Source organism: Spea bombifrons, chromosome 12, assembly GCF_027358695.1.
Source record: "Spea bombifrons isolate aSpeBom1 chromosome 12, aSpeBom1.2.pri, whole genome shotgun sequence".
In the NCBI taxonomy this organism is placed as follows: domain Eukaryota; kingdom Metazoa; phylum Chordata; class Amphibia; order Anura; family Pelobatidae; genus Spea; species Spea bombifrons.
The window spans coordinates 32,264,324-32,287,999 of NC_071098.1; the positions used below are offsets into that span (position 1 = coordinate 32,264,324).

At 53.4% G+C, this 23,676-nt stretch overlaps 2 protein-coding genes across 2 annotated transcripts; one reads left to right on the plus strand and one right to left on the minus strand.

Moving 5' to 3' along the window:
* Window positions 1-1,254: 1,254 nt before the first annotated feature.
* Window positions 1,255-18,316, minus strand: KMT2B (lysine methyltransferase 2B). Its single transcript, XM_053451567.1, has 37 exons — window positions 18,024-18,316; window positions 15,177-15,252; window positions 12,248-14,955; window positions 12,077-12,157; window positions 11,815-11,992; window positions 11,509-11,725; window positions 11,340-11,395; window positions 10,931-11,197; window positions 10,675-10,766; window positions 10,205-10,279; window positions 10,014-10,127; window positions 9,775-9,921; window positions 9,535-9,630; window positions 9,304-9,421; window positions 9,114-9,227; window positions 8,833-9,017; window positions 8,299-8,385; window positions 8,112-8,216; window positions 7,953-8,029; window positions 7,724-7,848; window positions 7,539-7,639; window positions 7,129-7,266; window positions 6,789-6,947; window positions 6,280-6,397; window positions 6,073-6,151; window positions 5,819-5,979; window positions 5,551-5,739; window positions 3,821-5,369; window positions 3,617-3,703; window positions 3,386-3,474; window positions 3,115-3,246; window positions 2,828-2,902; window positions 2,451-2,628; window positions 2,247-2,354; window positions 2,050-2,133; window positions 1,778-1,907; window positions 1,255-1,628 (listed from the first exon to the last, which is right to left on the minus strand). The coding sequence occupies exons 1-37, from the start codon at window positions 18,255-18,257 to the stop codon at window positions 1,353-1,355; spliced, it is 8,805 nt and encodes a 2,934-aa protein (XP_053307542.1). The 5' UTR covers window positions 18,258-18,316; the 3' UTR covers window positions 1,255-1,352.
* A 1,736-nt stretch (window positions 18,317-20,052) lies between these two features.
* On the plus strand, window positions 20,053-23,431 carry RBM42 (RNA binding motif protein 42). The gene is made up of 10 exons (XM_053451645.1): window positions 20,053-20,206; window positions 20,574-20,691; window positions 21,373-21,460; window positions 21,656-21,784; window positions 21,872-21,999; window positions 22,101-22,226; window positions 22,303-22,411; window positions 22,496-22,612; window positions 22,718-22,912; window positions 23,210-23,431. Exons 1-10 carry the CDS (start codon window positions 20,151-20,153, stop codon window positions 23,320-23,322), a joined length of 1,179 nt encoding a protein of 392 aa, XP_053307620.1. The 5' UTR covers window positions 20,053-20,150; the 3' UTR covers window positions 23,323-23,431.
* The last annotated feature ends 245 nt before the right edge of the window (window positions 23,432-23,676 follow it).

The following is a 23,676-nucleotide window of genomic DNA, read 5'->3' on the forward strand; positions in this document are numbered from 1 at the left end:
TACAGTAACATTGGCGAGGAGATCATGAAACCCTCGGCCAGCCCCAGGATTCAGTTTGAATTAATCACTCTGTGTCTCTGCCAGATACCTCAGTGGGTGAGGGGACCCCAGGAACCTGGTACTGTTGGCCCCTAAGAACCAAATCCGGACCATGATCCTCGCTCTAGCTGTAGTTTATTATACACGGTCTGTCTTCTCCTGCAGAATGCGAAGGATTTCCGGGGCATGTATTACATACCACTAGCGCTCCAAACCGCTCACCTGCGAGGGGCTTGATGGCTCCAGATCATTAAAGGTCTCACACCAGGCACTGGAGGTTCCTGGCTGTTAAAGCGCCAGAGCTAAAGTTTCTTAAGGTGACTGCTACCTGACGAACTTCGCCGATCACCGTCGTGTTACCGTCTCTTGAGTTACACGCAAATCACAGAAGAGTTTTGACAAAAAATGTTCCTTTTATTTAAAATGCTAAACAGGAGGTGAAACATGAAACATTATTAATCTCCAGCAAATCCTTAAATAAAAAAAAAAAAAAAGTGCATAGAAAAGACTTTTCCTTACAAATGTTTGTACAGATATTTACACGCTATCCACACGCTATCCACAACACGCCGGCTCACGTTTATTATATTTTATTTCAAAACTCCAGTAAGTTCACTCATTCCCTCAAATCGTAAAAAAAAAAAAAAACACGGGAGAAAAGGGGGGATAATCATGGTTCGGTGTCTCACGGGTGGCATTAAAGGGGACGTCGGATTGAACACAATGCACAAAGCAGCTGGGGGGGGGGAATGTTAACCCTTGTAGGGCTTGGCAGGTAATTAGCAGCAAAAAACTTTTAAAAATGATTGTCACCCCCAAAAAGGTACTCGTCTCCTAAGCCGGATAAAACGTCCAATGGGAGTGAATTTAGTTATCCAGGGGGGGAAGAAACAAACCAGAAGTACTTACTGATCCACCAGGAGGTTAAAAGACCGAGGTGAGAAAACAGTGTCCTTGCCGTTGAGTAACTTATACCTTGTCCGCCGCGGAGCGCACCTTGAGAACGTCGGGGGTCCTACAAAAATGCTGAGGTTTAAAAAGGAAAAACGGGGCCGACGGAGAAGCTGAATCCAGGAGGACGACAAGTCCGAGAAGACCCTGAGAGGAAGGAGAAGAGACCCCCCAAACCGCCCGCTACGGACAGCGGGTAAAGTGCGATTTTCTTTGACGACGACCCCCTCCTCTAGAACGTTTTACAGCCCCTCGCTGGCTGCTACCCCAGAACGGAGCGTTCCCGTCTCGTCCAACGTGCGGTTTTGGAGGTGCCAGCACCCCCCGGGCCGGAAGTCCCGCTCCACGCGGCGACCGGGAGATCAGTTGAGGAACCGCCGGCATTTCTTGGCGCCGCAGTTGCAGGGCAGCTTATTGTTGGCGTCTTCTATAGGAAATTTGTAGTCGTAGGTGAGCTCCTCGCCGCGGTAAATGCTGCGCAGGGCGAAGATCACGATGTGCTTCTGGCCCTCCACGTGGATCACCCGAGAGTAACAGTTTGGTTCGCACGAGTGGTTGATGAAACGGGCGGCGTTGCCGTGCATGGTGGCGTCAACCACGTCAAAGTCGTCAATACGGAACATGTAACAGCCGATCCCCTGCAGCAGAGAGAGATGGAGAAAGGAGGTTCATATATTCTGGGGGGAGCATGGTGATGTAGAAGGGGATACGTTCTGTGGAAGAAACCACCTCAAAGCAAAACTTTGGCATAATGGCTCCTGAATGAATCGGGCTTCGTGAAAGTTACCTTTCCATCGTAGTACTTCTCTCTCTTATCCGTCAGCACCGAGCGGATCACGATTCCGGAATACTCGATCACCATCTCTCCCGCGTCAATGTTCCTTTTGCAAAACAGACCCCGGCCGTGGATCGCCGACCTGGAGATGAATTAAAGATTAAAAGACATCTGAACTCGGATCAGACTCCACGCCGTGACAACTTGCACTCGGGGATTAGTGAATTCGGCAAGTTTCCCCTAAATACTGAGTCCTTCCATGCACCCCCCGGTCAGCGACGCACCTGTACACGCCGACCGCCTCCTTGGAGGTCTTCTTCAGGTGCCGGAATCTCATCGCCATCGGCAGATCCAGACTGGTCGCTCGTCTGAAAACACAACAAAGATCAGACGGCCGAGCTGGACCGATCATCGATGATCACAAAGAAAACGTATCACACAGCCGGTCGCCGGGAAAGCTCCGTAACGGTCGCGCCGATACCTTGTGGATTTTAGCTGCACTTCCTCCTCCTCTTCCTCACAAGGGCCGATCTCGGGCAGCGTGCGGTGCTGAGACGCCAGGAAGTTGAACATATCGAAGGTGCTTTTCCTAAAAATAAAAAAAGAAGAGGTTTGGGGCCGTGAGACAACATCTCGGCGTGAAACGTGAACAAAAAGGCTGGTTTTATTCCAGCGCGCATCGTACCGGACATAGAACTCGCTGCGGGCGCAGCCGGATGGGTTCGTGGGAAGCTCTTCCTCTTCCACTTCTTGGGGGTGAAAGAGGAACTTGTACCCCCGGCAGCGTTCGGCACCGATGAGCTGCTCCAGCAGGAAGAGAACGGCATCGTGCCGGATCCCGAGCATCCGAGCGCCGCTCAAACCTGCCCCAGAAAAAAGGCACAATCTTTAGAACTCTGCCCAGCAACACAAACCCCGCCAGCCGGAGGCAGAGATTTCCTTACACCTGAGGCAAAGCATGCTGCACGTTTGATTCAGGTGTCAGGGACTTCAAAACTAACCCCCGACCCAACGCATTCAGAAGGTTTAGCCGCAGGACCAGGAGGAGGATCTCGAACGTACCTGAGTAAGACAAGTGTCTGAGTCTTCCCACTCCGCGAGCTTCTTGGACCTTCTCTAGAACAGCCTTCCATGCACCTGCAGAAACACGAGCCAAAAACGTAATATTCTCTGCATAATTCCTTTCCCCAGACCTTCCGATCACAAACGTTACTCGTCTACATGGAGAAGGAACATGCCTATATTTTAGGGCAAGATCAACGCGTCTCTTCTACGCAGGCTCTACATTATCTGTCTATTACGGACGCGTTCTAAGTAGACCGGTAAACGCAGAGCGGCGAGATGCTTACCTTCGGCGCTGTCAGACTGAACGTAGAACCCATCCTCGCTGATTATTTCGAAGCGGAGGTGCGGACCACTTTTTTTCGCCATCTGATTCTCCTCTTCCTGGGAATAGAAATCCTCGAAACCGGAAACAAACCCTAAAAAGAGATCAAAGGATTAATAGAGACTCTGTGTAATAATGAGCTTCTGCCGTGGCAGCAGAATCAGCCGATATACACTGTAGAGCTTCCCGCCACCCGGTCCCCGCGTCCGATTGATCATTAACGATCCCGGTACCTTCGCTTCCTTCGGAACAAGGAGATTCTTTGGGCGACGGATGTGGGGAATCTTCGACTTTCACGTCCACAGTGAGGTCCACGAACAGCCTGGGCATGGAAAACAAACACAGAAACCTAAAGAACGGAACCAACGTACCATAGACGCCATCCAGTGACGCAAGGACTGAAGCGGAGTAAGAGAGAGGTCTCGTAACGCGTCTCTTGGGACACAAAGGACTTTTGGACTCACTCGTTACACAAGGCTTGTTCCTCCTTCGTGGAGTCGAGGTTCAGCACGTCTTGGAGCATCGGAGCTTTGATTCTGGCCCGTTTTGGTCTGTGACAAAGAAACAGAGGACACGTTCTACTTGTTTCCAGCTTTCATCGGTGACAGACACTCCATACAAGAACAAAGCCAGGGACCGCCTCGCGAGACCCTCGTGTTATCTCGTACCTGCTGATAACCGGAGACCTCGAGACAGAGTTGAGGTTTGTTCCGGCGGATTTGGCGAGCGCCGGGAGGTCTATTTTCTCTGCTTTCGGCCCGTCCGTCTTTTCGGCTTTGAGCTTCTTGACAGGGTTGCCGTTGACTGAGGTGCAGGGTCTCTTCAGGGGGAGGATGGCAGTGGGTACAGGCTGTATCAGTGGAAGCGGCGGCTGGGCCTGGGCCACAGGCTGCGGGGAAGGATTAACAGGCGCGGGGGCAACACCCAACAGGCCCGAACTCACCGGAACGCCCTGCAGGAGACACGTCTGGGGGATGCTGGTAATGGTTGGGGTCATTAAAGCTGGACCTCCCAAAGTTAAATGCCCAGCGCTCTGCACAACATTGAGCATGGGAAGAACGCTGAGCAGAGGACCACGCAGAGTCCATGACTGACCCGGAGTCATGGGCGAGGATGCAGTCGCCTGCAGGAAAACTGTGTTAAGGTGGGAGGAAGGAGTTAGCGGAGGCAGCAGCGAGCGAGGAGGCTGAGGAGGATGAGGAAGACTAGGCATAGGAGTTTTACAGGCAGCTCTTATAGGCCGCGGGGCAGGAGCCCTGACAGGCATGGAATTGGGGAGCTGCTCCGCTTTGGGTGGCTGCTGCATGATAGGAAGTTGGCCGAGTGCAGACTTCAGAATTACCGGCCCCGTTTTATTGACCAAAATGATCTTAGATTCCGGCTTGAAAACAGTCACCATCGGTGCCTCCGGAGGGCATAAAGGGCTTTGGGGGATGGCAATTGGCGGATGGCAAACCCTTTGCAGTTGCGGCGGGTCCCTGAGAGGCGGAGGTCCCTTAGAGGACGGATAGGGAGCGCAGTCCGTGCCGTTGGAAAGCGAAGTAGAAGAATTGCCATTCTGCGTGGATGAAGAGGAGGATGGATCCGGAGCGGAGAGCGCCGGCTGTGCCAGCTCCTGGGAGGAAGCCTTCACGTCGGCTTTTCCAGTGTTCTTCAACACAAAGTCAGCGATGTCAGAAGGAAGGTGAGAAGGAGCCTTCCCGTTACCCACAATGCCGCGCGGGCCCTGAGAGCCATCCTCGCTGTCTGTGCTGTCGTGGATCCCATCCAGCTGCTGAATACGGCCGGACGACGAAGAGGAGAGCAGAGGGCTGAACGGTTCTTTGGACACGACGGTCCTCGTCAACTCGTAGTAGCGTTCTCCGTTCTCCTCCTCCGAGCTGCTGGCGCCTTCCGACTCGTCAGCCATGGACTCGGTCCCAACAACCAATTGAGCCCCGCACTGCAAAGGCCCCGTCACCAGCCCCCCATCTACCTCCACGTCCGCGGCCCCGCACACAAGCTGCACCGGCGTCTCGCTCTTGGGCGACGTGGGTCGCGTAAGTTGACAGGTCGGAGGCGATTGCACCGGGCTGGTCGAATCCTTTGAATGTCGGCCAGAAGACTGCCGAGTTAACCGGGCAGGTGGGGCTGGCCTTCTGGTCCGACGAAGCGGGGTAACTTCTGGGTCGCTGACTGTCAAAATGTGATGGGATAACGGAGACGAAGAGGGACTCCCTGCAAAAGAAATCAGAAGATGTACGAGTTATTCTATAGAAGTTATCCTATAGAAGTTATCCTATAGATACACGATCATTCTTCCGCCCCATTGGCCAGCTTTGCACAGACGCCATGTTCGTATGGGATCCGAGGGGCCCCTGCTGTTCCCATATTCCCAGTTTTGTGAACGTTCAGTTACCTGGTGAAGGGAGAGGTCGCGAGCCCCCGAGAGGTCTTCGTGAAGGAGAGTAGTTGGGAGTTTTTATCCGGGCACCGGAAAAGAAGCGGGGAGCAGCTGCGGTGGTGGCCGGCTCCAGAGACGGAGGCTGACCGTGCGTGAAAGTATCCGCGCCCGGCGAGAGGAAGGCGGCTTCTTTAAGCTTTGCGTCTACAAGAAGGGAGATGTCGATGTTGAAGATGTAGGTTTTAGGACTTGTTTATAGAATCCATGGTTTGTATGATTTTACCTGGAATGGAGAGAGGACTATGAACGATCGTCCTGTTCTCACTCGGGTCCTCGTCTCCCTCAAGGTGTGCTTCTCCATCTCTCGGGCGATGCTCAAGAACCCGGCACTTGTACCAGCACCTCCGCCGCGCATCCAACGTGCTCCAGTACAGCCGCGAACACCTAAAGACAGGAGGAGAATAACCCGGCTTTATATTATACCGTGAAACCCTTCGTCAACCAAATACCAAACGGCCGGGTCTACGCGGCACTTACTCGTATCCAACAGGATAAATCTTCCCCTCAGAGACCGACAGGTCCGACAGCATCCCCAGACTATCAACCTTCATGGAACCTGGGGAAGCGGATAACGTCACAGATAAAAGGCACAGGAGAGAAGCAGCGCATGAGGAGCGGCGATGGGGTACAAAGGCCATCGAGCGGCACGAGCGGACTCCGTACGAACCCCCCGAACCTACTTACCGATCATCAAGTGAACGTTCTCGGGCTCCAGGCCCTGAAGAAATTTCCTTCTAAAGCTGATTCCTTCAAAGTCCACGTAGACTCTCCGGAGGACATCGAAAGAGTCAGCGGCCACGGTCTGCTGACAGCGGAGACGGAAGTCAATATAGAACGGAGGGGTCTGAATGACCTATTTATATAGCATCTTCATACAACACAGGAAGTTACATTGGGAACAGATAAATGGGGTGGGGGCAGCTCTAACGGGAAACAAGAGAAATCTTTTGGTAAATAAAATATATATACATTGGACCGGGGAAGGTATTTTTGATGCATTACGGCTGGTTTCTATTCAGGAAGTGTTAGGAGTAAGAGAGAAAAGCTTCCCCCGTACTCCGGATAAAAAGCTGAACACAAGAGGGGCTACATGTATTATTTGACGCTCAACGGGTTAAAAATGTAAGTAAGCCTCGGAGCGGCCAGGGGAGGAAGGAGCTGAGAGGGCCGGCCGGACGGGACGTGATTCTTACCGTGCCGTCGAGCATTTTTTTATGCTTCAGACAGAACACCTTCTTGTCGTCCTGAAAGTTGCAGCGGCTGGCCCGAGCGCACATGAAGTGGAAGTTACTGAGACAGGTGGACAGGCAGCAGCCGACGGTAGCACCGATTTTCGAGCAATATTCACAACGCTATCAGTTTGAAGGGGAAAAAAAACAAAGACAAAAACATGAATCGGAGATCTCCGGTTACAAAAAAAAACTACAGGGGTCTGCAATACATATACCCCGGAGCAGGGGCAGAGGGGGCAACCCAGACACGGGAACCTTCCCCGGAGCTCCCAACGCAAACGGCCTGCCGCCCGGTACTCACCATCTGCCTCCCGCGAGCCACGGCCGCGTGGACGTTTTTCAGCGACCCGTCGTTCTCCTCGAACACCTCGGCCGACCAGATAGCGCAGTTGATGTGAGTCCACTCATTCTGGCCGATGTACAGCAACCTCCCGGCGTCCTGGACGGGGCGATATATACGCAATGCGTAACTATACACACCTCCCTTACTAGGCAGACGTACTTATTCACGATTAGGCGTCGGGGGGGGGGGCAAAGTTTTGGGGCAATTTAGAATTTTGCTTAAATGGCAATGCCGATCGGTGGTGCAGGTAAATATATTCCTTATTATATATAATTTGTTAGAAAATTACCCATTTCCTATTTTTCCTCCCTGCAAAAATGTAAAGTGGTAAACAAAATCTAAGAGGTTTCTAAAGCCCTTTGACCCACCTTTGGGTCATCATCTCCAAACTTAAGACAGAGGACACACTGCCGGTTGTCCTCCTCAGGGTCTGCGCCGCAGCTCAGGTCTTCATCCACTTCTTTCTTCACTAAAAGGAGAAAAAAAAAAATGTATGAAAAAGGGAAAAGTGAGGACGGGTCGCTCGGTCTCCTGCCCCACGGCTCTGCCGTACCTTCCGGAGGGGAAGCCGGGTGCTCCGATACCCCGTTGCTTGAGGGAGACTCGTGTGCTTTGCCCCGCCAACACGCGTAGGTATGGTCAGAGGAGGGGGGCATCACGGCCTTGGGGAGGACACCTCTGAAACACAAAGAGACCACCTCAGGAAAAGACAGATCTGGCCATTTACGTCATCACAAAGTACAAGAAGCTGGGAATCGACAAATAAGCCCCCCCGCACTCACTTGGTCTCGGGTTGGCAGCTTTCCCCCCAATGTTTAGACTCTTCGACGCGGAACCAGCTGAAACATTTCTCCATAAGCTGCGGAACGTAAGAAATACGTTAAAACACGCATTAAAAAAGTCTAAGGGTCTCCGGAAACGCGTGACGCTTTGTCCATTACCTTGAGATACAAGCTCTTCACTGCGTCCCCGTCGCTTTCCAACTCGCCGCTCTTCTGCTGGATTTTGTTCTGGATGATCCATATCAGGTCGTCATTAAAAGTGCTCTGCAAACAAAGGGCCGGGGGTCAGACTTCGAAGGCCAAACTCTCTGCTCCACCACATATTTCGGGTACCCGGCGCACTTACTATAGAGCTGTAGTGGCCGCCTTCCAAAAGCTGCGCCAAGGACTGCAGGTCGCACGGGGAGCGGGGACACTTACTGCCGCCGGAACACTAGTAGGAATTAGAAAGAGAAAAGGGTGTAAATTATCAGAGTATTTGGCCATGGCCGCGAATATTTAATCTACAGGCTGTGGTTTCCCAGAAACCCGGGGGAAGACATTTAGCTGCGCACCCAACACTTCCTCTTACTAAAAAAATAAAAATAAAAAATACCAACAATGACATCATTCCTTTTAACCAGAGAATAGAGTGCGATTTGGCCATATTTAATTTATTTTTGTACACAAATTTGTGGCGATCGACCCATATTTACCACGAGGGCAGCTTAGCTTTCAGAAGCTCCCTAATAACAGTGCAATATTTTAGGGCCCCAATATACACCGGCATGATCTCCCACCATTAAAAAAAAAAAAAAAAAAAATACTCGAGAGAAATCCTAGAAAAAAGTGTAATGAGAGCGAGTGTTTCTGAATACATCCGGCCTGGGGACAGGCTCACCTCGGTACACCGCAGCAGAGGGGCAGCATGTTTGGAGGTCATTATTCCCTGAACCACCTCTTGAAGCCCACCAGCCAGCTCGGACAGCATGGCTTCCCGCCACATTGCATTATTGTCGCCAAGACACGGAGGGCACGTGTACACCACGCTGTCGGGCAGGTTAGACAAGATCTCGTAGCCTTCGTCTGTGGAGACGCAGGAGAAGAAAGAGGACGGTGATAAAGCCGGGAGACTAAAGGCGAAGAAAGAGAATATACTGGGCGTCCTCTCTGCATACTCACCAGAAAGCCCCTCGCACTTTGAGTGCACCCACTTGTCGCATTTAACACACTGGATCATCTGGCTTTCGTAGTCATTCTCCTCATAGCAACGGATACAGATGGGGCAGAAGTTCCCTGCGTAAAGAAGACACGTCAGACGCGCCATGTTACCCTGGACGGTGCGGATCTCAGAGCAAGGAAGAGAACTGACCTTTCTCGTAGAGAGCAGTACACTCGGTGCACAGGCTTTTGCCTTCGGACAGCTCCGCGTCCTCTTCCACCGCCGGAGAAGCCCCGCAGCTCTTACAGCGAACGCAAGCGGAGCAGATCTACGGGCGAGGAGAGATCAACACAAGAGTGAAGCTTCTCTAAGATAGAAGAATACGGGAAGAGGGAAAAAAAAACAGAAGAAAGGAGGCCAGATTCTTCCAGCAGGACTTACCCAGCCTTTCCTGCTCCGCGGGGGCTTCACGGGGTAATTGGGCCCTAAGCAGTTGACGTGGTAGTTCGCCTGGCACAGTTCACATTGCAGCAAAGGCTGAAAAACGTAACACGAGGTGGTTACACATTTTCACCGCGGTCACATAATGGACTTAAACTCCCATAAACCTCTGCCGGGCGTTTGCTGTTACACTGGAGGGCTTTACTGGATAAGCCGGGGGGGGGGTTGTTCCGGATCTACCTTTTTGGATTTTCCTTTGCGGCCGCACACGTTGCAGAACTTGCAGCGGCGGCAGCACCAGCTTTCTTCCTGCTCGGGCAGGGGCCGCTCGGACGGCTCCAGACAGAACGGGTGGAAAGGCTCGCAGCACACCTGGCAGTGCAGGAGCTGAGAGGAGACAAGAAACAATATAAAAAGGCATAAATATATAATATATATACACTTAAGAGCCCCCGCCACCGCGCAGCGCGACAGTTTACCTTATGCCGCCCTCGGCTCGCACACAGCAGGCATACGAGCGATGGTTTCACGGGAAACGAGGTGAGGACGCTGAGTCCTCCCATTAACCACACGTTCTGTAAGTCGCAGTCCTCCTGAGAGAGAGCGCCACAGCGTTAGACTCCACTTACGTCCCAAAGTCGCCCGTGTAGTTAAAGCGCAGAGAGAGTACCTTAAAATCAACGCGCAGTCGGCGCGTCCCATCTGCCAACTTTGACTTGGACGATCCTCCTGGCAAAACAGACTCCTAAGGGCAGAGGGGACATTTAAAAAAAAAAAAAGAAGTCTCTTTACATACTACGGCCCCTTAAACAGCAGAAAGATGCCGGAGATAAGCAAGGTCTCTACAAAAAAAGTATTATCTGGCAGCGGCGCGTCCCGGTGGTCAATATATACAGGGAGGCTGGAGGGTTGAGGTTTGGAGACACCGGCATTGCCTTGCAGACAGACAGAGGTAGAAAGGGTCTTCCAACTAAGCTAAGTACTCCTGAAGACAACATTCTGCCGGCACCAGCCGTTCCTGCCAGCCGAGAACAGAGTGAGGACAGCGGGCGTGCGGCACGAGGGTCAGAGTTACAAAGAGTACTGGAGAGTCTGGGATGTGTCAGAGACGGCTCCGCTCCGCTCTTCCAAGGCTCTCACCTGCTCAGGACCTTTCCGGGCTCTAAGTATCACAGGCTGCGCAGGGTTTCTTCGGGGTTTACTTGGCTCCTCCGGTTCCTGGGGGGGTAAATCTGCACGATAAAATTAAACACCAGTCTAGGTACAAAAGCAACGCCCGTCCGTGGTCTTTGCCTACTCCAATCATCCTCGACCGACTGTTAGTGGCACTACCGCTTTAAAAAACAGATCAAAGCCTTTTGTTAACACGCGTGTGCCGGGCGCAGCGCTCTCTTACCAGGTTCCTTGCGTTGCTTCCGCCGGGGAACGCTGGGTCTCGGGTTATAGTCGGAGTCCTCCGAGTCGGGGAAGACGCCGTAGCACGGACGCTGCCGGACGCACCGGCGAGAAGACTTGCGCTGGAGCATCGGATTGTCCGTTACGTCAGAAACGTCCGCTTCTTCTTTGCGGCCCGCGTCGGGAAACGTGTCGTCGGACTCCGTGGGACTGTCTCGCGTCACCGCCTGACTGTCTCGCCGAGGCTGCGCTCGGACCACCTTCCGACCTACATTAATAATAAAAAAAAAGCTCAGCCACCGCTCGATGCGCGTAGCCGGACACCGCGTGGGGTCCAAGAAGACAATCGGAGGGGAACACCAGCCACTTCCACCGACACTGTGCAAAATAACAAAAGAACGCGAGATCACCTTTCTTTTGCACTCTCTCTTGCCGTCGAGCCTCGATCAATTCACACCGCCGCTTCCTACCGGGGAGGAAAAAATAAATAAAAAGCTACGTTGGCACAAGGCAGGCAACACGAGGTGTTAAAGGTCTCATCATTCAACGCGAGTGAATGAATCTCACAAAGCAACTCACACGCAGCACTGCTTTTTGGTGTTGGGGCCGCCGAATTTGGTCTTATCCAGGCAGTTCACGCACTTCCCGCAGTCGTCCATAACCTCGCAGCCCTTGCAGGCGCCGCAGCGGCCCATCCGGAGCCTCCGCCTCGACAGCGAACCGGCCCTCCGCACCATGGCTTTCACCGCCTTCGGCCTCGCGGCCCGGCTCTCGGGCTCAGAGGCGGACGAGGTGTCTGTCAACAGAACAAAGGCTCGATAAAAAAAAAAACCAGAGACGCAAAAGAGGCAGGGGAAAAAAAAAAAACTGCTAAAGGCAACTCACCCTCTACCGCTGCAGCTGCCACCTCAGCGGAAGGAACGTCGGCCTCTCTTTCACTCGGGGGAAGAGCGCTAAGCCTTGGGATATCTTCCGGTATCATCGCGCGGGGCTGCCCCAAGGGCATGGCAGGATGCCTAGAGACATGTTTAATCCGCGGCCCCTGGAGCGGAGAGTCTTGGCACTGAAAAGGGGTATAAAGGGAAGACTAAGTAACGAGGTTCGTTTAGGACCCCCCCGCCCCCCTCTTCTGCACGCGTTCCACTACCTGTCCCACAGGAGCGCCGGGTCTGTTGTCCGCACGCGTAAGAGGAGACGCAGAGTCTTTAGGGGAATCGGCAGCCATGCCCTGCGGGGAAGAAGCAAAAGGGAAAAAGCAAAGATGAAAAAGCCGTCGGGTGAGAAGTAAAACCTCGACAAAAGCAGGGCGGCCACTCACCATCTCTGCGCTCTTCTGCTTATCGATCTTAATGAGCTGCCGCTTGGCCTTCTCCAGGAGACTAATCACCTTCTGGTCTGTGCCCGACAGAAGGGGCTCGCTCGGAGGAGCAGAAACGCTCTTCCACGAAAGAGAAGAGGGCGATCTCCGTCGGAGGGTCATCTTACGGACCGCCAGGCGGCTGTGCACCGGCTCCGGTTTAACGGCGTCCGGAAGGGGCATTTCCGACACCTCGCCGGGTTCGGTTTCTAGCAAGGAGAGGGCAGGACCGGGAGACTCCATGTTCAAGATGTCCAACGGATCAGGGAGAGACAGCGACTGCTCCAGGAAGTCCTGGCTGGATTCCGCCAACACCAGGGCGGCAGAGTCACAGACGTCGTCGTCCATCTTTTCCAGAGCAGGGTCAACAAACAGAGGCAGAGCCAAGTGATTCGCCCTACGGCTGCCGCTCTGCAAGTCGCTCTGTTTTGCGCAAGGACTCGCAGGAACCTCGGGGACGGGGGCCACGGCTGCGGCCCCCAGACCGAGGTCTGCAGACAAGGCTTTGGCTTCGGTGTCCTGTAAAGAGACAGACTGGTAGATTTTTAGGTGGGCTTCGCTCGGAGTGAACTGGGGAGCACGGAGAATGGGAGAGCGCTTGACAGATTCCAACTTAGGACTGATCTGAGTGGTGAGAGGGGACGGCGGAGCAGATGCAGGTGAACCGGGTTGCAGGGGCTCCTCGGGAGACCCCGGGGATGGCAAACGAAAGAGGGGCTTCGGAGGGCTCGCGGTGGGCAGCGACTCGGCCGCAGAGACACTAAACGAATTCCAACAGAAGGTGGGCGCGCGCAAGATGTTCTTCCTCTTGCTTTCGTTTGGCGTCGGGGTACAGGACTGCACTGAAGGTGAAGAAGCTGCCGAGGACACGGAGGAGCACGTCGGGGTGGAGTCCGTGCGGGGGGAGAGGGGGGGCAGCAAACAGTGGAGGTGCTCATCGTTAAAAAGACCGAGGCAGGGGTCTGAAAGGGAAGGGAGTGCATCGGAGAGGGACTCCGGGTCCAAGTCCGTCAAGCTGCTCTCATTCGTCTCGGCGTCTGGCATTAAGGGAGCGGGCTTCGCTTGGAGTCCAGCGGTGGGAGGGGATGGGGGGTCGTACATAAAGCGTTGGGGGGTTTTAATGACCCGTGGGGGGCGGGCCCTCGCTAAGGGCACGCCATCACTACGAATGTTTTTTAGGCCCCCGCTTTTTGCGGGCTCCGGCGTTTTGGAAGACTGCGGCGGCGGCGCCTGTGCCTTGCTCTCGGAGTCTTTAGAGTCGGACAGGTATCTCTGAGCCACTGCCTTCTTTCTGTTTTGGGAACGTCCGAGATGAGATCTTCGCCGCCGTCGCCGTACAGAACTTCTTCTGTGAAATGGTTTTGAAGCAGAGTTTGGTAAGTCGACCGTCTCGCTTACATTATTATCATCTGGGTTTTCTGGTTCCGCCGCAGGCTGTTCTTCTTCTGCGCGGGCAGGCGCTTCTCCCGGGACATCAGCAGAGCTTTCGGGAGCAGATATACAGCTTTCTAGAGTCTTATCGGCAGACACAACCTCTGCAGGCTCTTGATTATCCACAGCGGCGTCTTCATCCACTAAGAGTTCCTCAACAGCTGACCCGTCGACCAGATTATTTTCCTCCTCCTGACCGTCTGCGGACATCGGACTTTCTTCGTGTTGATGTTCTCCTACTTCACTAGCCTCTTCTTTTTCAGTGCTTTCTTCCGCTTTCGATACCGGATCATCCGGCACCGAGGATTCCCCACCTAGCTGAACGTTCTCCTCGATATCGAGGGCCGCATTCTCTTCAGCAGGCAGCGGCACCTCACATGCAGGGCTCGTAGGCTCCTGCGCAGGGGCCGCGCTCGGAAGGTCTCCGCCACGCTCGAGCGCCGCTTGCTCTTCGGCGGCGGGAAGCATCTCCAGCTCGCTCACTTGCCGGTACCCCGCACGGAGTTTCCATTTTACTTTCGGAACCTGGCTGACTCTCTTGCCTTCCTCGCTGAAAGCCAGGCGAGGCTCGCTCGGTTTAACGCGCACATCGGTCTCCGAGATATTCCCCAAGTCGGACGCTTTGGCTTTCCCAGACCTGCGTCTGGGTTTCTGTACATCAGTAGCTTGCGGGGGGGCAGGCGGAGACAGGTCTTGCCCTTTCTCGGGTGTTTTCGGAGGCACTTTCTTGGCGGATACCCGTCCCTTGCCTCTGCTCGCTCGGCTTTTTGTCTGGCTCAGAGGAATCTCTCTAAGGGGGCTATCTGTGCTTTCATTCGCGACGGCCTCCTCGCGCTGGACAGCTGGGCTAAGCCTCAAAGATGATCTTTTACGCTGGCGAGGGGTCAACGCCATTTTCTTGCTGCCTCTCGGTCGTCCTCTGGCTTTCGGAGCATCGTCGGAGGCGTCGCGCCGCCCTGGGGAGGTAGTTACACCGTCTTTTTGTCCTTTTCCGGGAGCTTTAGCCGAACAGGCGGGAAGAGGAGATGTCTGCTTTTTGGAGGCCTCCTGCTTCTCGCTCGGACGAAAGACGATCGAGGATTTTCCCAAGCCGTACATGGATGGGTCGATCGGCGTGAGATGCACTCGGATCACCTTCTCGGGGGTAAAAATAGTCTTGGAAAGGTCCACAGAACAGAACTCAAGCTTAGTCGGGGAAACCTTAGTTACCAAAGAGTTTTTCGGCTTGGAACTTTCTCCTGCGGACAAAATGGGACACAAAAAGAGATCCTTTAACGTTTTAATTGGACGCGTCAATCGGGGGCGAAAAAGCCTCCGCAGCGCAGGTTCTCCACACAAAACAAACTTTTCCATACAATTTGAAACTAAAGCAGCCACTTTGGGGACCCATCCAACACATAGAAAGGGGAAGCTTTACCGTGAATGAGCAAAGAAGCTCGCACTCTATAACGCGTCTCACCTTTATCTGATCTCGGGGCCGAGCGGACGGTGCTTTCCGCGGAGCCTTCATCGCCACTGAATCCCATAAATTCATCCTGCGAGAAGAGACATTGGTAAGAATAAAAATAAATACAGATGTCCCGCGCGTGCGGGTGAGGGCCGGCGCGGGTGAGGGCTCATTCTCATGATCTTTAACTTTAAATTAAGCTCAACAGGACGAATTCAAGCAGCAGTAGCGACGAGAACATCTCAACAAGCACTCAACACGCGATTGGGTCAGCCATTGACAACCCAAGACACTGCCGTTGATGAGTTGGTCATGGAGTCGGCATTCGAGTCCTGGGTCTATAAGTTGGTCCGGCCAATACAGACTCGGCTTCTATTATTGACGTTACTTCACCTGCCAGCAGATATAAGAACTCATCTATATGCAGGAAGCCAACCTGAAAGAAATAAGCTTCACGCCTCGGCCTGACCCAGAAGTCTTTAAATTCAACAGGACCGAGACTGGACTCTCCGACCAGTCACAACGGCCAGCAACCCGACAGGAGACTCACAACGGCCGAGTCAACGGCCAGCAAACCCACAGGAGACTCACAACAGCCAGCAAATCCACAGGAGACTCACAACGGCCAAGTCAACGGCCAAGTCAACGGCCAAGTCAACGGCCAAGTCAACGGCCAAGTCAACGGCCAAGTCAACGGCCAAGTCAACGGCCAGCAACCCGACAGGAGACTCACAACGGCCAGCAACCCGACAGGAGACTCACAACGGCCAGCAACCCGACAGGAGACTCACAACGGCCGAGTCAACGGCCAGCAACCCGACAGGAGACTCACAACGGCCAGCAAATCCACAGGAGACTCACAACGGCCAAGTCAACGGCCAAGTCAACGGCCAAGTCAACGGCCAAGTCAACGGCCAAGTCAACGGCCAAGTCAACGGCCAAGTCAACGGCCAAGTCAACGGCCAAGTCAACGGCCAGCAACCCGACAGGAGACTCACAACGGCCAGCAACCCGACAGGAGACTCACAACGGCCGAGTCAACGGCCAGCAACCCGACAGGAGACTCACAACGGCCAGCAAATCCACAGGAGACTCACAACGGCCAAGTCAACCCGACGGGAGACGCACAACATCCACAACCCAGCTCAATATAAAAGCTGCTGCAACTCAACTGATCAATGAAACCTCAGCGAAGACACCTGACTCACGAAGGAACATAAAACCTATAGACCGGCTCCGTGACGAGTGACGGGAAAGGAAAACCTTAAAAAGCTGCACTTTATAACAAAATGGGCATTTAAACAAAAAAAAAAAATTATCGTTTTTTCAGTTCTAAAACAAGCATAAAACGAGCAGATCCCAGTAGCCTGAGAGCACATGATCTCCATATCAGTCACACGCTCTGCACACGGACAGCTCTTCCTGCGGCTTTAGGAGATACGTACGCATTAGGCGCTCTAGCCACCCCTGGTGCATGCGCGAACACGCTGTACGAGCCCCTTCCGGGCAAATAATGCAACAGTAGCAGGGCTGGAGAACCCCAGAACACGATGATTGGGGTGCGAATAACTAAACGCCAACAAGAGTAACAACAAAGACAGGTAACGTATCAAGAATAGAACCAAAGAGCGCTCCGTGCAGAGCCGCTCCACGTCGTACCCAAAGTAGTTCCAGCAAACGGGAGGGGGGGACGCGATTTATTCCGCCGGCGGCCGGCTCCGCTGACGGGAGACGATTTATTTTTCCGTGACTCTTAAAGAAACCGCGCTGACTTATTATTAGATCGGGTCCGTGCGGAAATAACTTCCCTTCCACCGCTGACTGCTGGACAGCTCCGTCCAAAGGCTTTCTAGAAAACCAAGTCGCTCCCGCTGCCCCGGTAACGGATTTCACCGCATATCCCGGCGGCTGGCACCGCTGCCAACACCTTTCATTAACCTCCTTCTACCCTTTATTAACATCTGGTCAGCATCATCCTTCATCATCGCCGCTTCTATCCACCCAACGCACCCGCTAGGCCCGCAGGAATGCCCCACGGCGGGAGGGCATCGCCAGGAATTCCTTCCCTCCCCGACTATTGAATCGCTGGCAGGTCTACAAACGGTACTTCGGCAGAAGAGAGTCCAACCACCGATACCGAAAGCAGAATGCCGGAGAGCGAACGGCAACGCCACGGAAACCACACCGAGACCCAGAAAACACAAGAAGAAGCCCATAGGAGGAGAGACGACTGCGGCGGAAAGGAAGGGGCTGTCTGGCATCTGCATACTCATAACTACTATCAGGAAGGGCAAAAGAAACGTAGCTAAGGGGGACTGAATGGGGGGGTGACAACAGTCATCGCTACAGCTCAGGGGGCTGAGAATGTTATTGTCACTACAGCCCCCAGGGGCTCTCAAAGCAGTCCTAGGGGGTTCTCACTACAGACCATAGGGGTTCTGCCTGCAGCCCCTAGGGGGCACAAGACCCCCTGCTGCCCCTAGGGGGCACAAGACCCCCTGCAGCCCCTAGGGGGCACAAGACCCCCTGCAGCCCCTAGGGGGCACAAGACCCCCTGCAGCCCCTAGGGGGCACAAGACCCCCATGCAGCCCCTAGGGGGCACAAGACCCCCATGCAGCCCCTAGGGGGCACAAGACCCCCATGCAGCCCCTAGGGGGCACAAGACCCCCATGCAGCCCCTAGGGGGCACAAGACCCCCATGCAGCCCCTAGGGGGCACAAGACCCCCATGCAGCCCCTAGGGGGCACAAGACCCCCATGCAGCCCCTAGGGCGGGGTGCCACTTTCACGCTGCCTATGGAGCGCCCCCTTAGGCCATAGCGGTGTACATTGCCCCAGATCTCCTGCCCCTCTCCCCACCTCGGTGCTGTCACTGTCTCCGCTGTCCTGTCCGCAGGCCCCCGCCAGGCGCTTCATGTTCAGATGAAGTCCAAGAATCCGGAGCTGCGCGGGGTCCGGGCTCTCCCCGGCAGCTTGAAACGGCACCCGAGCCCTGTCAGCCCTGCTCCCGGTCCTCCCGACCCACGGCCGGCCCGGAAACCGGCCCCGAACCGAGCCCGAGGCTCCGGGACCAGCCGAGGCCGCAGCCGCCATCTTGATGTGCTGTGGGAACTACAATAATACTGCGCACGGCGCCGGCGCCAAAGGCTCGGTTTGTCTCTGGCAGCCTCTCCTTGCAAGGCGCTATGGGAGATGGAGTCCTGCACGCATCTCATTGGCTGACCACAGCCGCCTGGTGGACTACAAATCCCAGAAGGCACCGCGACAGACAGACCGTATGGCAGGCTCGCATTTGCGCAGGGAGAGGCGGGAAATGTAGTCATAACACAACCTCATTCTAGAGGAGGGAAACGTACTGATAGACCGTTTTCCGAATCTACGGTAAAGGCAATTGTGTGCGGCATCTACAGCGGGGTCTTCAACAATGTCTGGCGGGCCAGCCCGGCATTTGTAATGAAGCCTGTGTTTGAAGGGGGCGGCAGCAAGCGCAGGTGAAACAAAGCAAAGGCTGCTGGGGGTTGTAGTTTCTTTGACCTAATTTGTAATGGATGTCTAGGGAGCCGTAAACTACAATTTCCAAATGACCCGAGAGACGTCTTCGCATTGCCTTCTGGGAAATAGAGTCCAATGTTTTCTATACATAATGGAGTAGCCTGACAGGAGCACTACGAGTCCCAGCATGCTCTGCTGTAGCCATACGGTTATGTTAGGTGCTAGTTAATAGCCTCCCCTCCAGGCCCACTAAAGATTATCAGTAGTTTATGCTTTGACTTCTATGGTAACCATCTGAAGAGCCAGAGCCATAAATTCCAAACCAAAGCTATTTTTACTGTGTTTTAAAATAAAAAGCCACAACCCAAATATTCCCATTGTTTTTTTTTTTCCATTGCTTTGTTAATGGAGAGACCCCGAAACATGAGTGAAGTTTCATTTTACAGGCAAGCTGCTTTCTGGCATGAAGCCGGTGACCGCAGACGGGGCTTCTATCACGGTTTCAATGATGATTAGAAAACACATTTAATTTATAATAAATATTTACCGTCTTGGTTTTGCCCCCATCTCAGGGTGAAGGGGCAGATTCTCGGGATCACAGTCTGGAGGTGACTCCTTTGGTACTTTTATGGTATGGTTGATATCCCTGCTTGACTGCAGGTGACTCAATTAACTGTATCTTTAAATAACAAATCAAGGTTCCCATGACGACGGTGTTAGAGCCACCAATGGGGAGTTTAATGTATGATTACAGTGGGGTAGGATGGGAAGCTCCGCACTGTGTGACCCTGAGAATTGTCCCCTTCACCGCGAAATTAGGGCAAAAATCCTGAGACTCCGGGGCAAAAACCCTGAGAGTTCCCAGGTATGTGACCAACGACTGATAAAGGTCTGAGTCTTTACAGCAGGAGAAACGGGCAACTAGACGAGGGCCGAAAGGGGCCGATCTGTTGGCTGGGTTCTAGGTTTAATGCCCAGGACAGCAGGACATGTTGCACGTATGACAGTTACCTTCTCACGCGTTAACATCTACCCCTGAGGAGTGTTCCATGTACCTACCACTCTTAAAATACAAAAAGACAAATAAGCATGGGGACCTCTGGACCTACAGGTTCCGGGTTTAAAAGCCCCGCGGCGCCCGGGGTCACACATTCTCCATCCCTCTCTGCATAATTCAATGTGCAAATAGTCCATTATAATAAAAATGTCACAGTTACCCCGAAATTAATCTCTCCTCTGCTTGTTTTGAACCCTGTTACCCCCTGATGGGGCAACTACAGTAATAATAACACTCTGCAGACGTGCTGTGAGAGCCAATCACCGGCTGCCGCTGGCCATGCAGTCACATGGCGATTCCGATGCGTTTCACGTCTCGATGGCGGCACACTTCCTGGTTGTACCGGAAGCGGAATGTACGTCACATTGGCTGCGCCGTTCTTGATCTAAAAGCTGAAGTGCTGAATTCCCGGTTGTGGGGATCAGGTCGGCGGCAGAATGGCGGAGAAAAGTGGAGAGGAGAAGATGAAGGCGATGGAGGCCGAGATGGCCCTGTAAGTGGGAGAAAGCCCTTTATATCAATCCTGGGGCGGGCTGCACCCTAACCCCGGGTGTGCGCATGCAGAGGGCCCCTAAACCCTGGGGTCCGGGCTCCTGTATACAGAGGGCCCCCCCAAACCCTGGGGGTCTGTGCTCCCGTATACCAAGGCAACCCCCTAATTCATGGGGGGTCTGCGCTCCTGTATACAGAGGCTGCCCCCTAAACCCTGGGGGTCTGTGCTCCTGTATACAGAGGCGGCCCCCTAATCCCTAGAGGTCTGTCTGTCTGTCTGTCTGTCTGTCTGTCTGTCTGTCTGTCTATCTGTCTGCACACAGGGTGTGAGAATGAATGGTTTGATGTTGTCGTTTCACTCCCTACAGGTTTGAGCAGGAGGTACTGGGTGCCCCCGTCGCGCTGCCTCCGGTTGATCCCGTTCCCGTGGCTATCCCAGCGGTTCCCATCATCCGGCCAATTATAGCAACGAACACCTATCACCAGGTAAGTGATGCAGCGCTTGGCTAAACTCACCTGTGCAGGTGGGGATGCTTGAGGTTACGATGCCACTCGTACCCAGATCCCCGCTGCATGTGATGCTGCGTGGAAACCTAAAATCTATCAACGGTCGATTGGGCATCCCATGCGCAGCACGTGGCTTATAGGGTTAGCGTTATCTGTCGACCTCACTAAGTTATGGCAGAGGAGGGATTTTTCTTTTAAAAAGCAGATAAAATTTGAGTGTTTAGGGAAATAACAGTAAGAAGATTCCTTTTTAGTTTTAGGGTGAGGAAGCATCGGAATCCACTGTACCCCAGACTCAAGTTCTACTTATTATTTTAAGGGTTCATACAGGGCGTAGGATAAGGTGGACTCCGTACATGGTGCGCCCCCCCCGTCCATTCTCAGGCAGGGCTCGTGGCTAGGAGTAAAAAAAATATTAATTACCTAGAATTGGCCCTAATAGAAAGTGACAAGATTCGTGTTAATTCTTCATAATATCCAATCAGAAGCACATGGGGCCACTTTAATAAATTGATGCCAGCAAAAAAGATTGCTAGAGATTTCTACGCTAGCTATTGGTAGAAAAAAAAGTCAGGTGACCAAAACCCAATAAGATACAGATAATAAATAATCCACTTATTTGTAACCCCGTAATTTATTTTTGTGCCCCCCCTCCCGCAGGTGCAGCAGAGCCTGCAGGCGCGGGCAGCGGCTGCAGCCAGTGTCGTGGCTCCGATCATCGCTCCCCCTGTACCGTTCGTTGGCCCAGGTAAAAAAAAAAATAAACCCAAAGCACATCAAACTGTGTTCTGCTGGCTGAGAGTCTGGGAGTTGAACAATACTTCTTCATGAGAGTACGTGGCAGAACAGGACTGGAGAACAGACGTTTGTAAAATTTGCAGCTTTCTGTTTTGGTTCTTTGTAAGGCTGACCATGTTTTCTCCCCCTTCTGTTGTGGCCGCAGCGATACCACCTCCAAGGCCGCCTATGATGAGACCCAGTTTTATCCCCCATGCGTTGCAGAGGCCCCCCGATCACCTGCATGCGATGCCCCGGCCTTCCTTTATCCCCCACGTCCTGCAGCAGAGAGCAGGTGAGAAGCGCGTGCGTTGGCGCTGTTACATCGGGATGATGCTCTCTTCTAAGCCTAACAACTGTCCATCTTCTACTTTATTTCCAGGGGGTCCACGTCACCCCGGAATGCCGCCCCCACAGCCACTGATGTCTCATCAGATGCATGGTCCTCCGCCACCACTCATGGGTCACCATATGCCCCCACCTCCGTTAAACATGAGGAGCGGACCACCTGTAAGAGGATACAGTGTTTTATTTTCTGTCTTTATGTTGTCCGATGTGTTTGATTGTCTTCTCTTTAATTTTTAACGTCTACTGCTCCTTTCTGTCTACAGCCAGCTCCGGTGGGCCCCATGCCCCCACCTCCCCGGCCTTCCGTACAGCCTTCCCCCAAAATGAACCCAACTGTCATACAGGCGGCTCCCACTGTTTACACGGCACCCCCTGTTAGGAAGGTAGAGGTGAGTCCATATCCTTCGCGATGCTCCGTCACATTTTCTTCTCTCGGCAAAGTTGTGAGATTGTCTTCTGTTGTAGGAGGAACCACCTGAACCCCCGGCCATGGCCGACGAGAAGGAGATGAGCTTCGACGATGCGGTCATTGGTCCGAGCATGCCGGAAATTGAACCCGTGCAGCCAGAGGCGAGTCTGAAGAATGAGCCGCGTGTAAATGTCGCCACGTCGGTGTCTCGTTCTTCCTGTAACGCCGGTGTGTTCCCTCTGCAGGTAGTCGTAGAACCCGTCCAAGAAGATAAGAAGAAAGCGAAGCCCGAGAAATTAAAACGATGCATCCGGACGGCAGCCGGTACCTCCTGGGAGGATCAGAGTCTGCTGGAATGGGAAACGGGTCAGTGAGGTGTAGCTTCTATCGTGGTGTTGCTTCCGCCCCGTGCGCTGCTCTCTCGTGCGCCCGAGTTTTGTTTGTTCTTGACAAATTTGTGTAATCCCGCAGATGATTTCCGGATTTTCTGCGGTGATTTGGGGAATGAGGTAAACGACGACATCCTCGCCCGCGCCTTCAGCCGTTACCCGTCCTTCCTGAAGGCCAAGGTGATTCGTGACAAGCGCACGGGAAAAACCAAAGGCTACGGCTTCGTCAGCTTCAAGGACCCCAACGACTACGTGAGAGCCATGCGGGAGATGAACGGTAATTATAAGAAACCCCAGTTCCCGCAGTTTACTGAAAGTATGACGATACGGGAGCTCCGAGAATTCTTTTACCCATGATCATTTTATTGCTTATTGCGTAAAAAAACAAACAGAGCCTGAGTCGAAATCCTCTTGATGACTGCTATACTCCATACGAGTTGGTCAGATCTTCTGTGTCCTGTCGGTTCTCTTAATCCGTAAATGTGACTTCCACTTAAATATGTGCCCCCCCCCCCAATGTTGAGTTCCACTGTGAGCACCTTGGTTTCATGGCTGCCCGTCTCCTCCTCCTCAGGTAAATACGTCGGTTCCCGTCCCATTAAACTCAGGAAAAGCATGTGGAAAGATCGGAACATCGACGTCGTGCGCAAGAAGCAGCGAGAGAAGAAGAAGCTGGGCCTTAGATAAACACCCAGCCGTACGGACTTGTTACAGTTTCAGAAGCCCGGCATCCCCTCGGACCTCCGCCCAACGATTTTAATTCATCCACACGTACAGTTCCCCCTCCCCAGACTCTGCTGCGTAATACACAGGGATCGCTGTGGCCTACTGCCGTCTCTGCTGATAGACGGGAACCCGCGCGGGGCGGCTTGTGCCCCCTTTCCTTTTATTTTTATAGGTTTATGATGTTTTATTGCAGCGAGCAGCTTCTGACCATTTCACTGTTTAAATATTTTCACTCAAGGATTTTTATTTCTCATCTCGCTGGTGCAGAGCTCCAGACCGACCACTTGCTGGCCCCGCACTCGTGTTTTCGGGGCC

What these genes read in the sequence shown, in the direction of transcription:
- KMT2B (XM_053451567.1), bottom strand. Translation starts at nt 18,257, where the DNA reads ATGGCGGCTGCGGCCTCGGCTGGTCCCGGAGCCTCGGGCTCGGTTCGG. An exon ending in ACCAAAAAGCAGTGCTGCGT is followed by an intron (nt 11,396 to 11,508) that starts GTGAGTTGCTTT and finishes CCTCCCCGGTAG; the next exon opens with GAAGCGGCGGTGTGAATTGA. An exon ending in CAGACACTTGTCTTACTCAG is followed by an intron (nt 2,629 to 2,827) that starts GTACGTTCGAGA and finishes TTTCTGGGGCAG; the next exon opens with GTTTGAGCGGCGCTCGGATG.
- RBM42 (XM_053451645.1), top strand. Translation starts at nt 20,151, where the DNA reads ATGGCGGAGAAAAGTGGAGAGGAGAAGATGAAGGCGATGGAGGCCGAG. An exon ending in CCCCTGTTAGGAAGGTAGAG is followed by an intron (nt 22,227 to 22,302) that starts GTGAGTCCATAT and finishes CTTCTGTTGTAG; the next exon opens with GAGGAACCACCTGAACCCCC. An exon ending in AGCCATGCGGGAGATGAACG is followed by an intron (nt 22,913 to 23,209) that starts GTAATTATAAGA and finishes CCTCCTCCTCAG; the next exon opens with GTAAATACGTCGGTTCCCGT.